General features: G+C 31.9%; 1 protein-coding gene across 1 annotated transcript in view; it reads right to left on the reverse strand.

Annotated features, from left to right (window-relative positions):
- PTPRQ (protein tyrosine phosphatase receptor type Q) overlaps nucleotides 1-22237 on the reverse strand; it is a 165738-nt gene that overhangs the window by 37972 nt on the left and 105529 nt on the right. Inside the window, exons 28-33 of the mRNA XM_016132460.2 lie at nucleotides 19638-19824; nucleotides 16367-16611; nucleotides 14041-14107; nucleotides 11053-11211; nucleotides 10334-10556; nucleotides 8607-8680 (exon numbers count right to left, since the gene is read on the reverse strand). Coding sequence (XP_015987946.2) covers nucleotides 8607-8680; nucleotides 10334-10556; nucleotides 11053-11211; nucleotides 14041-14107; nucleotides 16367-16611; nucleotides 19638-19824 — 955 coding nt within the window. The remainder of the gene's footprint in view (nucleotides 1-8606; nucleotides 8681-10333; nucleotides 10557-11052; nucleotides 11212-14040; nucleotides 14108-16366; nucleotides 16612-19637; nucleotides 19825-22237) is intronic.

Genomic DNA, 22237 nt, shown 5'->3' on the forward strand with positions numbered 1-22237 from the left:
AAGAAGCCATCAAAGACTAATGAGATGAAAAGAACAAAATATCCTCTTGAAGAGGTTCCTCCTGGCCAAAGAATGAACAATTAAACTTTATAATAATTAAAAACTAAAATTGACTGAAATAGAGTCAATATATGAAAATCCATGAATTTTGATATCATATAATGTAAGAGAAATAAAAAATAAAAAATATTAATCTGTATATACCAGACTACCATTTCCTTACTCTAAAAATTTATAATTAAAGGGAGAAAATTAGGCATTTTTTTTCTGGTTTTCGCATATGAACTGTATTTTATGAATGAAAAAAAAAAAAACAACTTCAGTCAAGGAAGAAAATAAAACTCTTTATTCAAGGATCATTGTTTAATAAATGTGTCAGGTAAAATAAAATTAAAAATTCACAGTTTTATATTCCTAACAAAATAATTGATTCAGGTAACAATCATTAAATGCATTCTGAAATGGTTATGAGAATGATAAGAAACCAGATATTTACTAATTGGATAGGACGCCAAAATATTACCCCATCAATTATTTGCTAGTTATAAGGAGGAAAAAAAGCAGCTTTCCAAGGAAGAATCATGTTGTCACTACCGTTAGCATTACTGATCAATTTTAATGTCACTGAAAACGTGACAACCAGATATTAAACAACTGTTGATGTGAGGTATTTCAGTCTAGGCAGCAACATCTGTAAAGAATCCTTGCCAAACACTTTTATTGTGAACATTTAACTTTTTAAATCTTATTTCTAATTATTAAGAAAGTAAAAATAGTGAAAGAAGTAAAAATAAATGAAACCAAGAAAAAGCAATCAGACAAATCTAGAAAATGGGACCTCCTACAGGACAGCTCTACTGGTTACTTCAGTGAGTCTATGTTATAGGGGGAAAAAAAGAGGAGGATGTCTCTTCTTGATTAAAAGAGATTAAGAGACATGGCAATCAAAGATAATGTGTGAAGCTCTTTTTCGGATCCTGATTAAAACAAAGTACAAAGAACAAAATCAGAGAACGATTTGAAAATATAGGTAGTATTATTTAATATGAAGAATTTATTATTAATTCTGTTTAACTGTGACAATATGAGAAAAATGTACTTATTAGAGAAACAGTAAAGTATTTCAGGGTGGAATATATCACTTTCTGTGATTTACTTTAAAACACTTTGGAAATAAAAGAACAAATACACAAATAAAACAATGTGGCAAAATGTTAAAAATTATTAAATTTAATTAGTAAGTATTTGGGAGTTCATTATACTACTCAAAACTTTTCTGCATGCTCTACTCATTTCTCACTACTCCTGCTGTTAGCTTTCTGACCCAGGCCAGCATCTTGTTTTATGATACAAGTCTCCTTGTATCATTCCTTGTCTTCTTTCTATCTATTCTCAAGATAAAGGCAAGATTCATCTTTTTAAAACATTACCTCACTACTTAAAATCGCCATCTCTCACAGAGAAAAGCCAAAATCCTTCCAATGGACTATACAACCTTGCTTCTCATTAACTCTCTGCTTCCTTGTTACCTCTAATCCCCCTTCCCATCTCCACCTTGCTCACTTTTCTGGAGCCAGACTGGCCTCCTTGTTGTTCCTGGAACATATCAAGTCATTCTTGATATAGAGCTTTTGCATCAGCGTCTGGCTCTGCCTGGAAAAGTATAGCCCTTATATCTGCCTGGATAGCCATTTTATTACCTTCAAGGATCTGCTCAAATATCACCTCACTAAAGTCTATGCTTACCACCCCTTATGAATGCACACATGACCCCAAAAGTCATACATTGAAGGAATAAGCCCCAGTGTTAATACATTTAGAGTAAGAAAGTAATTAAGGTTAAATGAGGTCATAAGGGTTGAGTCTAATCCAATAGGCCCAATAGGATTAGTGTCCTTATAAAAGGCATCAGAAAGCTGACTTTCTCCCTCTGTGCATACACACTGAGGAAAGGCCATGTGAGAACAGTGAGAAAGAGACCTTTTACAAGCCAGGATGAGCACCCTCGCCAGACACCAAATTGACTGCAATGTTGATTTTGCACTTCTAACCTCTAGTCTATGGTACTTTATGTCAGCTCAAGAAAACTAAGACACCACTATTTAAAACTGAAAGATACAACTTGCTCACTTCCTGCTTCTGCCCTTCTACATCCTCTGCATACTATTCTACTCTTTCTTTTCTCTGTACCCCTTATCACCTTTTAACATGCTTTCCAATTCATTTATTTATTATCCTCATCGTTAATTATCTGTCCAAAATGTAAGCTCCCTGAGGACAAGGGTTGTTTATTTCTTCAAAACTGTATTTCAAATTCAGAGAATAGTACCAAGCACATAATAGATGCTCAGTAATAGATGCTAAGTTTATTAATAAAAATATTGACTTTGAAAGAGATAAAAATTTTCAGGTTGAAGATCAGGTATTGAATCAAATAAGAATATAAAAATTTCTCATTTATTTTAAAAGAACTACCAATTAAACTGTAATTAATTTTAATTTATATGATTTATAATTTATAATTTTAGTGTAAAAAGGTATTAAAGTCAAGCAACAACATAAAATAGGTTAACTATCTGTAAATATGCAAGGATTTATATTTCATCTTTTTTCCCAAGATTGGTGACTGTAAAATGTTAATGGTATGAAAGGGTTCCTGTGGCTATTCTGCATGGTAGATTTGAATGAATACTGAATCTCAAAGAATTATCAGAGTTTTATGATCCTTTAGAATCTACAGCTAAATTTAGAAGACACTAAAGCAGCATGTAGCTCATAAAGTATTTTAGATACATCTTTTTTATACATTAAAATACAAATGGTTTGTTTTATGAATTTTCAAATGCTGACTCTAATAGGATATGCTTGGGAAAGGAAACATGAAGATGAATAAAGAAGCTTAATCAGGTAGTATTGAATCATTGAACCTCAGAACTCAGAGGGAGAGAAAAATGATCTCATAGACCACGAATAATTTTTTTTTCAGATTAGATTACCATTTCAAAGCACTAGCCAAGTGAAGTGAAGAAATGACATACAACATATTAATAAACAATATGTAATCCTTTGGGCACATGTATTACAAAATTACCACCAGGAAAGGACAAAATGTGCCATGACTGTGAGTACAAATTCTGATTCATTGCTATACATGCACCCACAGAGTATTATCAGTACAGGATTAAGTCACTTACTCAAATCCTTTCATAGAAAATAAAATTCTTTTGCTTAAAAATATAAACATAAATCTTTTTGGAATAAGTACACATCATTTTCTTACTAGAGAAAATTCTATGAAAGGTCAAATTAAATTATATTGTATTTGCATAATAAAATGTACTACTATAATTAAGCTTATAATTATGAAGTACTAATTAAGTTTTCATAAGCATTATCTTTTGATTAAAATAATCATTGTCTAAACTCAACATATGGATCTGATTTATTAAGCTAGTTTTATACATTAAGAAGCTTGAGTTAAAAGAGTTATCAAACTTATAGGTCAATGTCTGGCTCTTAATATAGGTGCATGTTATATGACCTTATTATTAATATTATTATTGATCTTAAAAGAAAATAAGTTCTTTTAACAGAACTTAAATATAAGCAGTTCTTTTTTGACCTAGTCACCTTGGATATCCTAATACTTCACAAAAATTTACTAAAAGCCACTCAATTTCATAATTCCAGAAATACAAATTAATGTACCCAAGACAGATGTTGTTTTCATACATCGGAGTGGCAAAATATTAAAAGTAGATAATAAACTGTGGTTTCCAGAATGTAGCAAAAAGAGACTTACTCATTATTTAAAAAAACCAAAAAGTTGTTATTGCATTTCTATGTGTAAAAATAAAGTATTCTCATGTGTGAATGTTAACCTCAAAAACTAAGACAAGGAGGTGAAAAGAGAAGAGCTAGAAATAATTTAAAATGTTTAGAAGATAAAATGGTACAGCAAAGATAGGAAGTCTGTGGGAGCACAAATATCACCAGTAGTAATGAAATTGAAAGCTCCTGGGACACTTAATGATTTTCAGGCAAAGTGTTAACAGTGGCTACAAGTATAACACCAACTCTAGTCATGCTGCCTGGGTTTAAGGCTGGCTCGGCTACTTCCTAGCTCTGCATCCTTGCTCAAGTTGCTTAAAGACCCAGTTTCAGATTTCTTACCAATAAACTGAGGCTATCTATAAACAGGAAATCAGGTTATAGGGTAGTAAAGCATACACAAGGTTATGTATAAAAATACTCATAAAAGTCTTGGCACATAAATAATGTTTGGTACCTTTATTGATAAATATTATCATATTCATTTATCCATTTGTTCATCATATTTAATCTCCCAGTTAGTTTATGAGGTAGGTATTATTCTTCTCATTTTGGAAATTATGTTTCAGAGTTAATTTCTTAAATAACCCAAGTTTACATAAAATTCGATATATGCCAAAAGTGCCTGAAATAAGCCTGTCTGATTGCAAAGTTTATGAGGTTCATGACCACATTCCCACTGCCTCATTAATAATGAAACTTCCTGTTCCTCTGTTGTTTGGCGGGGGGTGGGGGTGTGTGTGGCAAGTGGTCCTTTTGCCCCCAAAAAACAAAACAATGAAAACATAGAGACTCCCTATTTCTAAGTGAGCATACTGTACCTTTTCATTGTTACCATAATAATTAAACAAGAAGTGTTATGACAGATGAAAACAATCATAGAGTGCTTTTGCCATAGGGTTTAAGGTTTCATCTTGTTCAGTTTTAATGAAATCCTGTAAGGTGCAGAAAGGAGTGTCTGGTCTTCAAATCACAGGATTCCTCTATAATTAAGCCTTGCAATCAAAACATTGCCTACAAGCAGTTTGCATAAACTGATGTGCATAAGGAGGATTTTCAAAAAGTTTAAAAGAGATTCTTGTAAATTTGTTAATAAACATGATCAATCCTGAGTGAAAAAAATAGTCAAATACATTGCATTTCTTTAGGATTAAAATAATGGTGCATGTCATCTCTCAAGTTAATTCCTATACGCAATAAAGATTTCCCTAAGTGCAAACTCCTCTCATAACCATTTATATTGATCCAGACGAGCTCTGCCTGGCTCCTTCTCAGTTGTACTTTTGTTAGCTCTTTTCACTGAACACAAACTTTTGAGTCCAGTCTATCAAAATAGTCTGTCTTAGAAGTATTTGCCCTTTATTAACTTAGAATCACAGCCTGAAAATTTTATTGATAGGTAACTCAGCTTGGAGCTCATTGCCTGTGGTGTGCAAAAAAGTAGTGAATGAATGTATTTCTATGGGTTGTTTGATGGCCTAAATGGGATCTATACTTCTTTCACTGAAGTCGGGGATCACATACATACTTTCATCACTTACACAGTCTTTATCAGGCTTGTCAAGAATGTTGAGAGCCACTAGCCTGTTGCAAATGTTATCATATATCCCAATACATGACATATTTGAGAGAAAAAGGACTCAAACATGAAAATGGGGGTATATATCAATGTACTTTATTATGTGCTTGCCCCCATTCTCACAGCCATGAAACCATTTTTGCCATTGACAGCCAACTATTATAGAAATGGTCAACTTTATTTCCTTTTTGAGTCCTCCTACTAAATCTTCCTTGGCAATGTTCTTTTTCTGAAAACTCTTATGATTCCACAGCATTTTATGTCAGATCATGGATCAGGGACATTTCTGGAGGGTACTCTTTGGTGCCTTGATCCATCAGATTGAATCCGATTTTCACAAAACCATAACATTCATTAGCCAGGTAGAAAACTCATGCAAGGATAGAAATTGACAGTATTAAATCCATTAACCAGCAAAATGACTGGACTACATTGTTAGTCATCAAGGAATTCCACTCCAGTGGTACACTCCATACTCCAAATCTGAACATCTCATTTCACCACAACTGAGGGCTGTACTCCTAGTAATTTCCTCTACTACTGCCTATAACTATTTCGCTAGCTATAAATGGTGAGATAGCAGAACTCCATGTGGTCAATTCGGAATAAGCATACAGAGTAAAAGCCTATTACAAAGCTGCTATCTATCAGGGGCCTATGGAAGGCCGCTCTAATGAGGAATCTGAAAGGCTGTCCCTACATTAGTGATCTGCAGATAATATATGAACTCTGAGGCTGTCCCTACTTTAGTGATCTGCAGATAATATATGACCATAGATACATGAGATCCTTGCTTGTCACCACCCCTTACCAACTCAGTGGTTTTCTACTTACTGCATCCAGTCTATGTTTCATGAGGTCCTCCTTCCCTAGCCTTGGTAAGATCCTGTTCTCCACCTTTTATTCCACATTGTCACATCCTTTCTAGACTCCTGCTGTTACCAGGGCACACAGACATTAGCATCTGAATGACTGGCATGGTGGTAGTTATGATTCCAAAGAAGGAACCAAGAACTGACTGTGTATTTCTGTTAATTTCTAGAATTAATTATTGTATTCCACTCATGGCACTGTCAGAGATAGGAAGAAAAGAAGACCATCGTCAAGTACACAGACTACCTGTGATCAAAGTGAGGGAGGAGTCCGTCCTTGGCCAGAGGGAAGCCAGCTGGCTGAATCAGAGGAATCGTTTCCCTGTCACCATAATCCTGGATGCTTGGCTTTCCTGCTTTTTATGGCTTTTGTTTCTCATTCCCATTACCCAGATGTCTCGGCTTTGTCTCTCAGATATCTAAATGTGTGGTCCTTACATAAATAATCTGTACGAAACCAACAGGCTACGAGAGACATGGCACACAACAAACATAGCAAGTCGATCTATTTTCAGTACTGCTCCTACAAAATGTCATCTCCCAGGACATATGAGCTATCCACCCTGTCTTTGTCTCGTCTATCAGTGAGCACACTAGGCTCACTAGTTAGCTGGATTAATAGTTTCTGAATGCTGTAACCTAGAGGAAATTATGTTGATGCCTTCAAGACATTTACTTTACTGTGCTGGTATTAGAGTGTGATAAACCCACCTATCAAATCAAGAAACACACACAATTTCAATATCACAAGTCTAATCATACAGTTTAAAATCGATTAAATTATTGGGTAAAAGTAATCAAACCCATGATTTTATAGAATTATGATAGTCAAAGAAATTTTTTATTCCTCTGTAAATAGGCACATAGCAAACCTAATGCTTCTTTGTTATTTCTTCAAGATCCAAAGTTTCCTTAACTAAGTGGAGGTTGCAGAAGCTGGCTTTTTATACAGCTGATGTGCCACAGCATGGTGAGAATTTCTGACTGGAGATGGTAGAACAATTATCTTCCAGCCACAACTCTCACTGAAATCTATTGCAGCTGATGATAGACTGTGGATCTGAGGAGTAAACCATGTTTCATATTCTCAAGGCCTCGTGCAGGGGAAATTGGAAGTTGTGACCCACTCAGAGAAATTCTAGGGAAATAGAAGTATGTTTCTAAAGAAGTATGTTTCTAAAGTCTTTGGTTATAACTTGTCCAAAAAGAGGCTATTAAGCATTTAATGATTTCCTAACTATAAATATTAATGTCTTTACATATGTTGCTTTATTTAAATCTTTCAAGGTAGATACTATTATCACCATTTTCCAAATTAAAAAAACTGAGATTTAAAGAAATTAAATTATTTTCTCGAGCAGAGGAGCCGAAATTTGAATCCAAGCCTAAATCCTGTACTTGGAGTGTAATTTGCTATGAAATCTGTACTGGAATCCTGGCCCACCCACTTAATTACTCAATATGGGCATTGGTTTCTTCATCTATAAAATGGAACTATCATTAGTAAGGAATAGGGTCTCTCAACCTCAGCACTATTGACATTATGGGCTACATATTTCTTTGCTGTAAGAGGCCGTACTGTGCACTATGAGATGTTCAGCAGCATCTGCCCACTAGATGCCAACAGCTCAGCCCCCGTGGTTGTAATAAAAAAATAGTTCTATTCATTGCAAATTGTCTCTTGAAGAGTAAAATCACTGTGGTTGAGAACCAGTGACTTAAATTAAAGGATAGATGTAAAGAGCCCATCAAGTAAATACATACAAAGAGCATAAAAGTGTGCCTGGCACAAAATATTTAATGTTAGATATGATGATGGTGATGATAGAGAAGAAGGAGGAGGAGCAGGAAAGAAATATTCTTGCATCTGACTAAATTGCATTTGTGTTTTATTCAATCCTGATTAGGTGGATATAATTGAAAGAAAGAAAATGAAATTAAAGAGGAATAACAAACTCCTAGTTTTTAAGATTATTTCAGAAAAATTTTCATAAGCCTTTTTCATTTTTATTAGGTAAAAATATTTTACTATAAGATTGTCTATTAAACAGACAAATAAATATTTGCTTAGTATAATGTTAATATACATCAGCATAGAACCAATACCATATCAAAATCTATATACAGATTTGAATGGATGGAATATATATCTGTTAAAAGATTATTTGAAAAAATACAATTTTTTCCTTAATCAGGCTAATTAACCTTGAAATGAATTTATACTTGAGGACATTCAGTCATGGATTAATACATTTACTAATGAATGTTGCACAGCGATTAGCATGTTGAGTATAAATGAAAGTAAACTGCAAAACACGTCTTACCTAAAGTCTTAACAGGGTCAGAATAATCAGAGTCAGTAAATTGTCCCATGACATTTGTGGCTCTAAATTTAAATCTATGAAATAGAAAAAAATTAGAAACCAATAATTTGTATGTCATATGACTTTTCGATGAATAATTTAACAAATAGCTGTTAAAAACAAACATTTTTATTCAAGATAAAATGGATTTATAAGATGTAAAGGACAAATATATACTATCTTTATGTGAGATGAATAATTATCCTATACATGGACCTCTTGAACTTGAGAGAGTGATTAACAATTTGGGCAGACTCAAGAGCAATCAGCAGCTAAACTGAAGCAGATCACCTCCCTCACAGATTTGTTTGGTTGAAATAATTTAATGTCTCTGTGAAAGTGTGTTGCACAAAGATATTTTAAAAATATAAAGCATAATAACCAAAGTACATCGACCACCTTTGAAAATACTGGTGAACCAGATTTCGAATAGCCATGTAGAACATCTTTTTCCTATGTATACAATTAAGAACAATACTCTTAATTCTGTGTGTGCTCAGCTGTATTTTCACTTTCTACACTTTTATGACATATGAAATAGAAAAGGCTGGAGGAGAGAATTAGTCTTAAAAATCACTGGGTGTTTCTGACATCCACAGAGACAACTCAAACACCTTACTTAAAAGCTATAGACATTCAGGCATTTAAAAATATATAACCAGTTTACATTAATAAATTACAATGCATAATTTAATCTTTATTTTCAAATTCTAATGATTTTATTGTGATTATATGAAGAGTCTGTTTTGAAAAAATATGCAAATAAAAATACTTGAATAGGTATTAAACTTTGTGATATAACTTTTTCATAACTGTCATATTATGATAATTAAATTTCAGTAATAACTTAGTAACCAAAGCAACTATACTTGATAATAGATGGTAGAGCATACTTTTTTTAATGCTTAACTTCTCCTTTTTAATGCTAATTTTGCCTAGAACATTTAATTAACAGGCAAAGATGAAACTAGCTGCATTTTTCATATTAAGCAGGAAAAACTGTACTTTGAAAATCAAATTATTTAATATTTTAAAAAATTGTAGTCTATGACACAACATAAGTCAATTTAATAGAAAAATAGTCCATTTAGCTTAGAATTTAATAAAGCTAAAATATTAGCATTGATTTTTAATATAATATTTAATTATTAGGATCTATGAAATATCAAATATTAAAGTGAGTCATAAAACTATCAAGCATTCATTTAAATGTTTGATAGTATAAAGAGCAGAAAATTATTGCTATGAATGAGGTAAACTGAAGCCATCATTAACCAAAAGACTATGATAGTGTTTCTAAACTACCATTAGCATGTATGGCAAAAACAATGAGTGAAAAACACAAAATATTATATGCATTAGTCTCATTGTCCTCTACGTAAAGAATTAAGTTCTCCTACCTATATTCTCTGATTGAACATTTTTTATATAATATTGCCCTTATGTCACTTATCTGATCAAATCATAATTATGTTTAGGTTTGCCTGCTTTTCTGTAAAACTATATGTCACAGAATGTGTGGACAATGCCTTGTTGATCTTTATATTCTTAGGGCATAAAAGATCAGATCACAATACATGAAAAATGCTCCACGCTTACTGCAAAGATGAAAAGATAGGTGTATGGATGGATGAAAAATGTCGACTAGCTTGCTAACATGATGCATAGTAGGTATAAAACACACTTACAAATATTGCTTTTTCGGTTTCAGAGGTCCATTGCAAATTTTGTCTTCATTGCCAGGAATCATACATGCATGATCAGCACCTATGACATAGATTTCTTCATTTCCACTGAACTTTGTCTTTCCTTCTGTACATGGAGGGTTAGGAAAGCCTTCATTTGTAAAATATGGCCTCGGTTTATTAAAATATGCATCATACCACTTTGTTACATTTCCATCATGCTGCGCTATTTTCAGAAAAAAAGAATGATAATTACAAGTAATATACAAATGTACTTTCACATTTATAAAAGATGTTTTTATTATAATTGCATGAGAAAAATCTGTATGCAATATCTCTCATTCTATGAACCACAAGGGATGATTCAGCTGACTTATCTGGATATGCAGATAGAGAAATAAAACATCACTCAATCAAGGGTAACACTCTTGTTCACACCTCTAAAGAAACTACCAAGACTTCTTGTTAAAATTAAAACAATCCTCCTAGCATATAGAGTAAATAAATCACATATTCTAACTGTGCCTTCTCTTATTTTGGTAAAATAGTTTAGGCATAAGTAAATGATTAGTATAATTAATGATAATATTGACAATCTATTAAACTTAAGAGTTGTGTGATAATCGGTCAATCTTACATTACAAATTTTGAACTGAAATTTCTACATCATTTAGTAATTCACACTTTACAATTGAACAAGATAAGCTAACATTTGATGATACCTCCAGCTTCTGCCACAAGCACTTGTACATTTTTAATTGGTCCATGATTATCATTGTAGTAGCATATTGGCATTCTGATTGTAATTGTTGTTGAAGTCACAAGCAATCTTCCTGTGGCATCATAAATAGGGGTTGGTTTGGTTTTTGGTCGTGCTGGAGCTATAAACAAAGAAGAAATATTATTATAATTGATTTTTTGTCGTATCTGAAGAGAAGAAAAACATTTTAAATTCTTATTTCATGCAGGTAATTTACAGATAAAGTGATGACAAATATAAATGACAAATGAAACACAGTTTCTCTTGGATACAGCAAATATTTGCCAATTATTATTTCCCAGGGGTAGAATTACATATTTGAGACTTTTCTGAGATAATGGGACCAAGTGTGATGTTTTGGGAATCCGACTTTTCTTCACATATTAAATAAAATAAAATTATATATGCTCTCACCCAAATATAATTATATAATTTATATAATTTTAATAAGTGAATTAAATCACACTACCATTTTAGTGTTTTTTGTCTTCTTTTAATTCCTTTAGCTGGTTTACCAATTTCTACCTTAGTCATACCAGTACCTCCCTCTCCCTCCCGTCAGGTTATCCATACCAAACATCTTTTTATTTTTATGAAATTAGTTCAAAGAGTAGAATTTCTGGAACAAAAGAGATATGTATTTTTAACTTTTTAATAGATTTGCCAGAACAATTTCTAGAAGTGTCATGATAATTCACATTTTATCATCAATGTATACAAGTATCTCCAAAATCAATACTTATAGAAGATGATCTACTTATTTCATCTTATGACTATATATACTAGCTGTTTGAGCATTAATAAGTTGCTTAATCAAACTTCAATTTTCACATATATTAAATCATTTTTAAAGGTGTCTCAGTGATGCTATAAAATTAACAATATCATTTCCATTTTCTACATGAGGAAAGGGTCTTACGTCACAAACTATAAAGGAAACTGAATCTTTTAAATTTGATCCTTTAGCTCACTCTTATGAGACATAAAAGCTATGATGATAGTAAATGTGTAGAAAGTTGATTGGGGGAAATATCTGTGAATAATAAATGGACAGGGTGCGGGACTAAGTGGTGAGAGCTTTTAGACCACAGGTCACAGTTCTGACACCTGTGACATGGGAGAAAGAGGGAAGAATTCAGCAGGAAGAGTTTCAGGGAGTTCTGAGGTGCTCTCAGCTAGGCTGCTGGGGAGTCTCCAAGAAAAGGTTTCCAGTTAGAAATATCTGGTATTGAACATGACTATCCAACTCAACGTTATCTGTCAAATGTAAATTTAATGAGACTCCATGTTACTAATAAAATTATTCATATTATTGGAGGAAAATTAATTTCTCTCGTACCCCACTACTGCCACCATTACTCAAATACCTTCTCTAGATAACTAGTCATGAGTCTACCTGCCTTCTAAAAAGTGGAAAGTCAGAATTATTCATCTTTGCCTGGTATAACCAAAGCATCTGAAATAAGAAGTTTTACTAAGGAATTAATATAATGCATTTATTGTTCCTCCATACCTACGTGTCTGCCACCAAATAACAAAAAGAGATTAAGATGATATAACAGGCTCTTCTTTATGAAGTCATTGTGTAAAATTGCTGATTTTTCTAAGACTTTACATATTTGTATATTCTAAGTACATGATTTATCAATTAAAAACAAATAATTAATACTTATAAATAGTATTGCAATTATATAAACTACTGATTGATAAAAAGATAAAATTTATCAGCATCACCTTACAATGAATATTTCTTATTCTTGATAGTACTAGTTTCTAGGCACTAGCCTAGGGTTTTTCAAAGATTATATCTCTTAATCCTCACAACAATCTAAGAGGTAGGAATTAGTATTATTTCCACTATACACGCTTATAGAGGTTAAGAAATTTGCCCAAAGTCCAACAAATATCACGTGGCCAATCCAGGATTTGATCTTAGCAGTTTGACTCTAGACTCAGCCCAGAGCTGGCACTGTTATTTATTTTTTATTAGATTTATTGGCGTGATGTTAATAAAACTACATAAGTTTCAAGCATACAATTCCATGATACATCATCTGTATATTGCATTGTGTGTTCACCATCCAAGTCAAATCTGTCACCATGTACATGACCCCCTTTACCTTTTTCTTATAATCACTGAGCTCTGCTGTCCTTACCAAAGACTGAGAAAAGTTACTTTTTGCTTTAAGACAAGAAGTGTCACATGGCAAAATTCTATTAAAGTCCACACACTTATTAATTAATTAATTAATTAATTATCTCTCTGCAGGTTTTACATAGATTTTTGGAGAGATGGCACAATTATATGCACATTTTCCATCTCAGGCAGAGAAGGCAACCTGAATGACTGAATGACCCTAAATTCCTCTTAAATATCTTTTTAGTTTTGTGGATTGGGGTGGGGGGGCAGTGAGGGACTCCAAATTTTTGTTGTATTTGCTGTGAAAACTACCTGTCATAATAATGAACTGATACATCTACTTTATAATCGGAATCATAAAGTTGAATCTATGGTAGTTCAGTAAACACTATTTGATTAACTAAAAAGAACCTGACTTCCAATACAAATATATGTCAGTCAAGGAGTCTAATCAGAACTAGTCAACTTCTAGTCATCAATAATTTACAGAATGAGTTTTGTTTTCAATAAAATTAAAAAGCAAAATAAAAGACTGCAAAATTTGTCTCAGAAAAGTTTAAATTTTGAGGACAAGAAATATAAGAAAAATAGCAGGTGGTCATTCTCTTTACTTAACGTGGTAATTTGCATCATTATTTAGACATTTTAATTATAACTTAATAAGCATACATTATTACTTAATATGCTTATTATACACATATGCATCATTTAAAAGCTTGACTACATCCTTAACTCTAATATGGAATTCAAATTATAATTATTGTTTGATTAAAACAATAGCTTTTGCGGAAAGGCAGCTTGTGTTCATACCTTTAATATCCATGGTTATTCTCATCTGAACCTTTGGCCCTGCACCAGCACTATTGATTGCATAAACCTAAAATAAAGAAATGTCTTGTTACTATTTTCAAATTATTGCTTATGTGTATACATGACTGATTACAGTTATATGTAATTTAAAAATGATTTCACTTTTAAGAACAATTGCATTAGCCTATTATATTTTTCATACACTCACTTAAATGAATATATTACATGGAGGAAGAACATTTACAGTAAAGTAACGCTTAAAACAGATCTTATGTTGCCAGTCCCTGAGAACAAAGGCTGAGTGACCTAAGCAGCCTGATCACAGAGACCAGGAAAGGGTTGCGTCTTCACTTTGAACCCGTAGGAGGAATAGAAAAGAAAAGCCAGAAGTCCGCACTCTTTCTTCTAATTTAACATCTGCTCCTCCTCTCTGTAGTTAGGGAACTCTTGCTTTTTTTAAATCCATATTCAAGATCCTCTTCTTTCCTTCTCTGAGATGAAATCCTATTCCTTCAGCTTCCCAGTTTTCCTGTATTAAATCATCCCCTCTGAAAGCTGCCCTTTATGCCCTTCTTCACCCCTGCCCCAAAGTATCTGACGCTGTAACCTGCATAATGCAGCATATACACATAAAGCATTTCTGCTTGTATATACAGAGGGTGATTTACACAAATGTGAACCCTTTCAATTAACTTTGTGCTTAAGAAGCTATAGACACAGAATCTTTTTTAATCATTTTACCTTGTTAATTATATAAAACAAAGACTATGGTCTTGGCCAATTTCATTATACTTGATAAAAAATGTTCAGAACATAATATGTTTATTGGAATTAAATTATTTGTGTATATATTTGTGGCCCACACTCCACACTATAGATACTTTGAGAATATTTTTATTGAATTAAAATTATAATGATATATATGATGTGATAGGTGTGGTAGATAAAGCAAGTTCCAAAAATGTGATTAAAATATATCTGAAGAAAATATTTATTGGAGTTTGTAAATATAAGAAAGAAAATATACTAAATAAAAAGTGATATTATGGTATACTTTATTATTTTTATTTCTTTATGGTACAACCTAACATTTGAGTGAGATAATAAATGAAGAGTTAGGCAATGCTGCTTATATTGCATTAAAGTTACTTGCAAACCCTGTTAAATGAAGATATGCAGATTTTGATTAAGCAGATTGTGATAGGTGCTAAAGTTATACATTTCTAATAAACTATCAGAGGTTGAGGATGCTGTAAGTTGCTTCTGTGAACAGAGAATTTATATCTTGTTTTTTAAATTATGAATTAGTTGTGCTTTGTTTTATTTCCTATTTTTTTTCTCTTATTCGCAATAAGAAAAACTGATAGTGCACGTACTACTTACCATCACTTAAATCTTTAATCCTCACAAAAATCCTAAAATAAATTATTATTCCTATTACAAATTTTTCAGATAAGGAAATGAAGGTACAGACACAGAAAATAGTAGAGCTAGGATTTGGACCCAAGTCAGATCATTCTCTTAACCGTCACCCTCCTTGTAATAAATCTTTCACAGTGGTGGTCCATTTAATGGTAAGTGCAATAAGAATCATAGCAAGACAGATTGTATAATAAGATATAGAGTGAGCAAGGAAAGAAAAGAATATACATATGTATACAAATCATTGATAATAGTGTTCCAATAATTGTAAAGAATCAGTAGGAGAATTAGTTACTAAGCTTCTTGAAGTTTTAGGATGAATTCAATGTTGCTTAAAAGATGATTTTCTGAATTATATAATTCTCTTTGAAAATTCTATGATATGCTACAAAAATAGTCAAAGGATTATTGTGTGTAGGTATATGAACTCGCATAAAAATTTACTTTCCAAAATGGATAATTTGGAATCAAGATATAAAATGCTATTAGCTTTTAGTAATAGTTATGTGAAGTACATGTGAATGTCAACCATGTAAATAGTTATTTCTGCCCTTTGCCTTTGAAATTTTCTTTCCCATTTTCCATTTATAATCACACATAAATAGTATTCCTTTTCAGAATCATATCTTTATATATCACTGCTCTTTTCTTTCTCCTTTATTTCTATTTTTCTACTATAGTTGTACAAACATTTTTGTTATCTACATATTTTCATAGGACGTGCTGTATTATAGTAGGAAATCAGCAATTTTCTCTAAATCTATTTTCTGTTGGCATGTCTTAAGCAATTTTACAAAAAGATACAAAAAATGTAGTGTGTACATAAGCTGTAGTATTTTTGAATGCTGAGTTTGTAAATTGACTTCGTAAAATAGGTGAATAATTAAAAGTTATGAATGCTTACACTGATATTGTATGTGTGTCCACCTTTTAGTCCTTCTAACATTGCAATGACGGCTGTGTCAGTTTTCTGGATAATACTGAGGTTGTGAATCTGGACAGCAGTAGGATCATCTTCTTGATAAACCAAAGCTTGATATACTTGTATATTTCCATTGGGTTGAGAAGGAGGAAGGAATGTTAACTGAAACTTTGTAACTTCATCTGGTATCTTCTGAAATGTCATGTTGTTAGGTGGATCCTTAGGGACTAAAACAAAATATTCAGTAATTAAATTGAAAAACATTGTTCTTTTCGATCTCCATATAAAATGCATTTGCTTTAAAATTTTATTTATGAAGAGTATTAAATGTATTATGTAAGTCATATAAATTATGAAAACAAGCAAAATGGCTGAGGCCTTGTAGAATCATTGACATCTATAGGTCACAGGAACCATAATAGCGATCAGTTCACGTGAACATTTATTTATTTATTTATTTATTTATTTATTTATTTATTTATATTTTTATATGCATTAATTTTTGCAGAATGCATTTACATGACTATTTAAACTTAATTAAAAGTAATATAGACTCACAGGAAGTTGCAAAAATCATACATACTGTCCCACGTAACCTTCCCTTAGTTTTCCCCAGTGGTGACACCTTAAATGACTGTAGTTTAATATCAAACCTGGAAACTGACATTGGTATAATACTGTTAACTTATGTACAGACCTTATTGACATTTCACCATTTTTCATGCTTTCCTGTATGTGTGTATAGTTCTATGCAATTTAATCCCACATATGGATTCCTGTACCCATCACCAGAAACAAAATACAAAACTGTCCCATCACCATGAAGGAACTTCTTCCTTCTATCTCCTTGTTTTTAGACTCCATCCCACCCCAAAACATCCAACTCCATTCTAGTAATTCTCCATCTCCATAGTTTTGTCATTTTGAGAAAGACAATAACATAATGACCTTGAGGTTTACCAGTTGTTGCATATATCAATAGCTCATGCTTTTTATTCAAATTTCTGAGTAGTGTTCCAGTTTATGAATGTATCAGAATTTGTTTAATCACTGAAAAACATTTGGGTTGTTTCAAATTTTTCTTAGTTATTACTAATAAATCTGCTATTAACATTACATAGAGATGTTTTCATGAACAAAAGTTTTCAATTTTCTGTGATAAACACCTAAGAGTGTAATTACTGGTTCATGTACTAAGTACATGTTTCACTTTATAAAAAATTATCAAACTATTTTCCAGTGTAGCTATATCCTTTACATTCCCACGAGCAATGTACAAGAAATCCAATTTTCTACATGTTTGCCAGCTTTTGGTATTATCACTATTTTAAAAATTATTTTATCTGTTCTAGTAGATGCATAGTGATATCTCATTGTGGTTTTAATTTGCATTTTACAAATAGTCGATGATGCTGAAAAACTATATTATCAAATTATAAAACTATATTGCCAATCATATCTTCTTTTTAGTGAAATGTCTGTTCATATCTTTCATCAATTTTCTAATTGCATTTTTAAAATGTCAAGTTTTGAGAGTTCTTTATACAATCTAGATATTCCAGTTTATTTTTCAATACATAAAAGCCTAACATACTAGCTAAGTATCAACAAGTTATTGTGAAAGAAAATGATATACATGAGGATAAAATTAGTTTATGAATGTAGAGATTAGTTCTTGCTGTACTACATAATTAGTGTTCTTTATATAAATGACTGATCAAATGAATGCCTCTATTTTGATCAAATTGAAATGGATATATTTCTCCATTTTAAGTAAAGAATCTCCATGAAGAAAGCTGTTAATATTTGGCTATTAAGAGTTCAGATACTTAAGCTTTATTTTCTTTAGATATATTTAGACGTCTTTAGAGATAGTGCCCTGTAGCAAGCAAAAAGTAAGTAAATAACAGTGAAAAAAAAAAGAATCAGGTGTTATTACATCAAATATCACATTATAAGTGGAAAATGCATAGCTAAAATAAAGGTTAGATTGTTTCAAAACACATTTTCAAATTAACCGTTACACATTTTTAGGACACATAAAAATACTATCTATATCTTCTTTGTACAAGAAAGAGATATTTCTCAAAAATAAGATTAGGTTTAAAGTTAGATGAGTGAAAGAATTCTCTGAATGCTGGAAAGAACTTCCTATACTCAAAATATTTTTGCCTTTATATCTAGAATTCTACTTTTAAAATTCTACTTTTAAAGGTTTAGTAAAAAGTATTAAACTATGATATCCTTTGGAAAGGTAGCACATTAATATTTGCAATCAGTACTTTATGGCATGAATGTGACCAATTTCAGCAGCATCTTTTTTCACAGATAGGTAAGATGAAGGAGAAGTGCAAAAAGTATAAGAAAATAGATACCTGGGATATATGTGACAGCAAAATGGAAACGTAGAATTTTAGGGTGCTAAGAATAAGATATACCTTTTGATTTAGAGCCATAACTTTATAGACAATACAGTATGTAATATAATGAAAGGACTAACTAGAGAATATTTTTATTTCCAATAATAACCTTACAGATAGCAACAAATAAACTACAGCAACACATCATTTCCTGTGTTTTTTCCAAAGATATATCTGGCGGCAAAGAATATCAGGAGTCCGAAGGAGGATGGGGCAAGCGAGTTCTGGGAAGTTGACTTTCCACATGTAATTTTCATTGGTTACAATCCTATTATTCTTTCAGACCCTGTTCATAGGAACTCTGTATGGATTCTGGCATTTATCAAATAGATTATATAATAAAACATGTCACTTAATTAAGTGAAGAAAACAGATATGGTAAATATGACCTGGATTCTAATTTTGAATTCCAGATTATTTAATAATAGAGTATTATCATTTTAATGTACACTTACATCACGAGACAGAAATACTTAAAATGGAGTTTTACGTGAAGCATTATCAGATATAGACAATTGGAAAAATCATCTCTTAGGGAAGGTAACAATTTTTGAAACATTTACTGTTTAAATAAATACAAAAAAAGGACAATTGGGTTTATTACAAAGTAATTTGTTTTTGCATTTACAAGGACTCATTATTCTACAAAATTCCACTTTTCCTAAAAAATAGAAAGCTAAACTTTTGTCAATCACAGTGAGTCACTGAATTTTATATTTATATGCTTTACTAACTTCTCATAATACATACTTCTTTTCTACAGTGGGGTGTGAGAAACTGTAAGAAAGACATCTAACTCTCAATTTTTAGCAATGATGAAAAATATACCTTACCTGATTCTAAAGTAGTAACAATCACTTCAGCACTTGACTTTCCTTCCACATATGCAGTGCTAATGTTTCCAGTAAATGCAGTGATCACCACAGAATACCTTGTGAAGATTTTTAAATCTTTAATTTCTATGGTTTTGTTTTCTTCATTTGACTTGATTAAGGAAATATTAAATTCATCACTATCTACCTACAGGAAAAAAAATAGCTAACAATTAAAGGAATCAGTATTTGAGACACAAATCACTAAAATATAATAATTTAAAGCCATGTGGGCTTATTTATCAAGTCAAGATTTAAAGTACAATTGACCCTTGAACAAGATAGGTTTGAACTATGCAGGTCCACTCAGACATAGATGCTTTTCAAAACATACCTGTACTGTTTTTTTCAATCCACCACTGGGAATCCACAGATATATTGGACCAACTGTATATGTTGATCTACATCATTTTATATAGGAGATTTGAACATCTGTGAATTTTGGTATCTGTGGGAGCTCCTGGAACCAGTCCCTTTCGAATACTGAGGGACAACTCAAGTTTTGGGAGAGTCAGAAGTTATACACAGATTTCAACTGTGCGGGGGTCAGTGCCCCTAACTTCACTGTTGTTCAAGGTCAACTGCATTTTTTTTTTTTTTTTTACAATGAGTTGTCCTGGGAAATTGAAAGTGCTACTTTAATGGTTTACTTATTAGCAATAATTTCAACAACTGAAAGTAAAAGGAAAAACCAAAACAATGAACCAACCACAATTAACCAACCCATTAAAAGTCGTCAAAATCAAGCAAGAATCATCTCTTCGGTCAATGAAACACTATTTGGTTCACTTAATAGTTCTTGTAGCATTTGGCAAGTCACTTATGTTCTCTGTGTCTTAATTTCTGTGTATGTAAAATTGGGGTGATAATATCTATGTATAGTGTTTTGTTGAGATTTAGAAAAAATAGATCTGAAATAACTGGCATGGAGATTTTAGATTTTGATTTGTTTGTTTGTTTTTTACTATGAACCACAGAAAGGAAACACATTAGTAATATAATTAGATAATTCAGGATATATGTATGTATATACACTCAAATATATTTCCTTATAACTCAAAAATGATTTTCAGAAATACAACTTCTTTCTGAAATGCACTGGGATATTTTCTGCTCTTTTAAATTTTATTCCAATTCATTTTAAAATTCTGATCATGACTGCAGTTTGAAAAACCTCTGACCTATTGCTATGGATGCCATTGGATGAGGACTCAATTGTGAATGTAATAATTACTAATTATGTACAAATAAGTATCCTTAGGTGTACTAAATATAGTTGTATAATTTATTTAAACATGATATGTCTTTGATGGAGAGTCTGGCCTTTCACTGTAGAGACTAAACACAGCTAAAGTTTCTAGCACTAAATGAAAGGACTTTTCTGAGATAAACATCAGAAAATTTGAAATTTTCTGCATGTTACTCTCAGGTACCTGACTTCAACCCCTCTAAAACAGGTTATAAACACTATTCAAAATATTATGTTCGTTTTCAACTTGAACCTTCCTCGTAACTTTGAAAGATTTTTTTTTTGTTCCGTATGTTCTTCAAATGCTCTTTTCTGAGAGTGATTTTCAACTTAAAGATATTGCTATGAGAAACATAGCAAGAAGCTGATAAATAATATTGGCATTACAAGAAGTCAAATAGATTGTTCCCACCTTAAGACAGAGCAGTGGAAAGAGACGTTCCACTCTCTAAAATGGCAGAAAAATAAATTAGTATAGAAATTCAATTGTTCTATTCACAAGTAGTGAGTGTGTGTGTATTTGTCAACATTTAAGTATCACATAGAATCTAGCTTTTAAAATTTTCTTTAAGACTAGGCTTATATTCATGGTGAGTAACAATTATAAAAAGAATGATAGTTAACTACTATGATGGGGCATGGGTCTTCATTATTGCCCCACCCAGTTGGCTTCATTTTCACTACCCATTTACGTTAATTGTCTGACTATGTACTATAGCTGCTTGAACTCTGATTACAGAATTGAAGTGAATTCCTCAAGATTCCATAGCTACTAAGTATCTAAGATAGGATTTGCACCCAGGTGTTTCAGGAGTCTGGCACTCTCTACACTAATATAAGTTCACTGGGCATGATATCATAAAGTAAAATTAAACTATTCTAGTGCCTTCCATGAAAACAATGAATAATAAATGTTGAGAAGTAAAAATACAATGCGGCATGCATGTTATCTACTATATCTTAAAAAAATGTTTTTAATAAAACCCAAAAAGAATGGTAGGTCTTTAAATATAACGTGTACAAAATTTATTTTCTTTCTTCACTAAACCTATTCTGTCTTTGTTATTGTTAACCATTGTTTGTCTACTCACATAGGACTTACATTTCACACTTTTTGGCTCACTATTTCCCTTCCATCAATTCCAAAGTTGTTTGCTTATATTATATTTGATGAACTATTATTGTAAAACATTTTAAAATTTGTTTTCGAAGTGTGGTGGTTTTATATACAATGTCAGTAATTAGACTGGATCTAGTTTCTCTCCGTTTCCCGCCCCACTTCCTCCTTTCCCCACTGGTACACCCTACTCAT

This window comes from Rousettus aegyptiacus, unplaced genomic scaffold, assembly GCF_014176215.1.
Source record: "Rousettus aegyptiacus isolate mRouAeg1 unplaced genomic scaffold, mRouAeg1.p scaffold_m13_p_2, whole genome shotgun sequence".
NCBI classification, from domain to species: domain Eukaryota; kingdom Metazoa; phylum Chordata; class Mammalia; order Chiroptera; family Pteropodidae; genus Rousettus; species Rousettus aegyptiacus.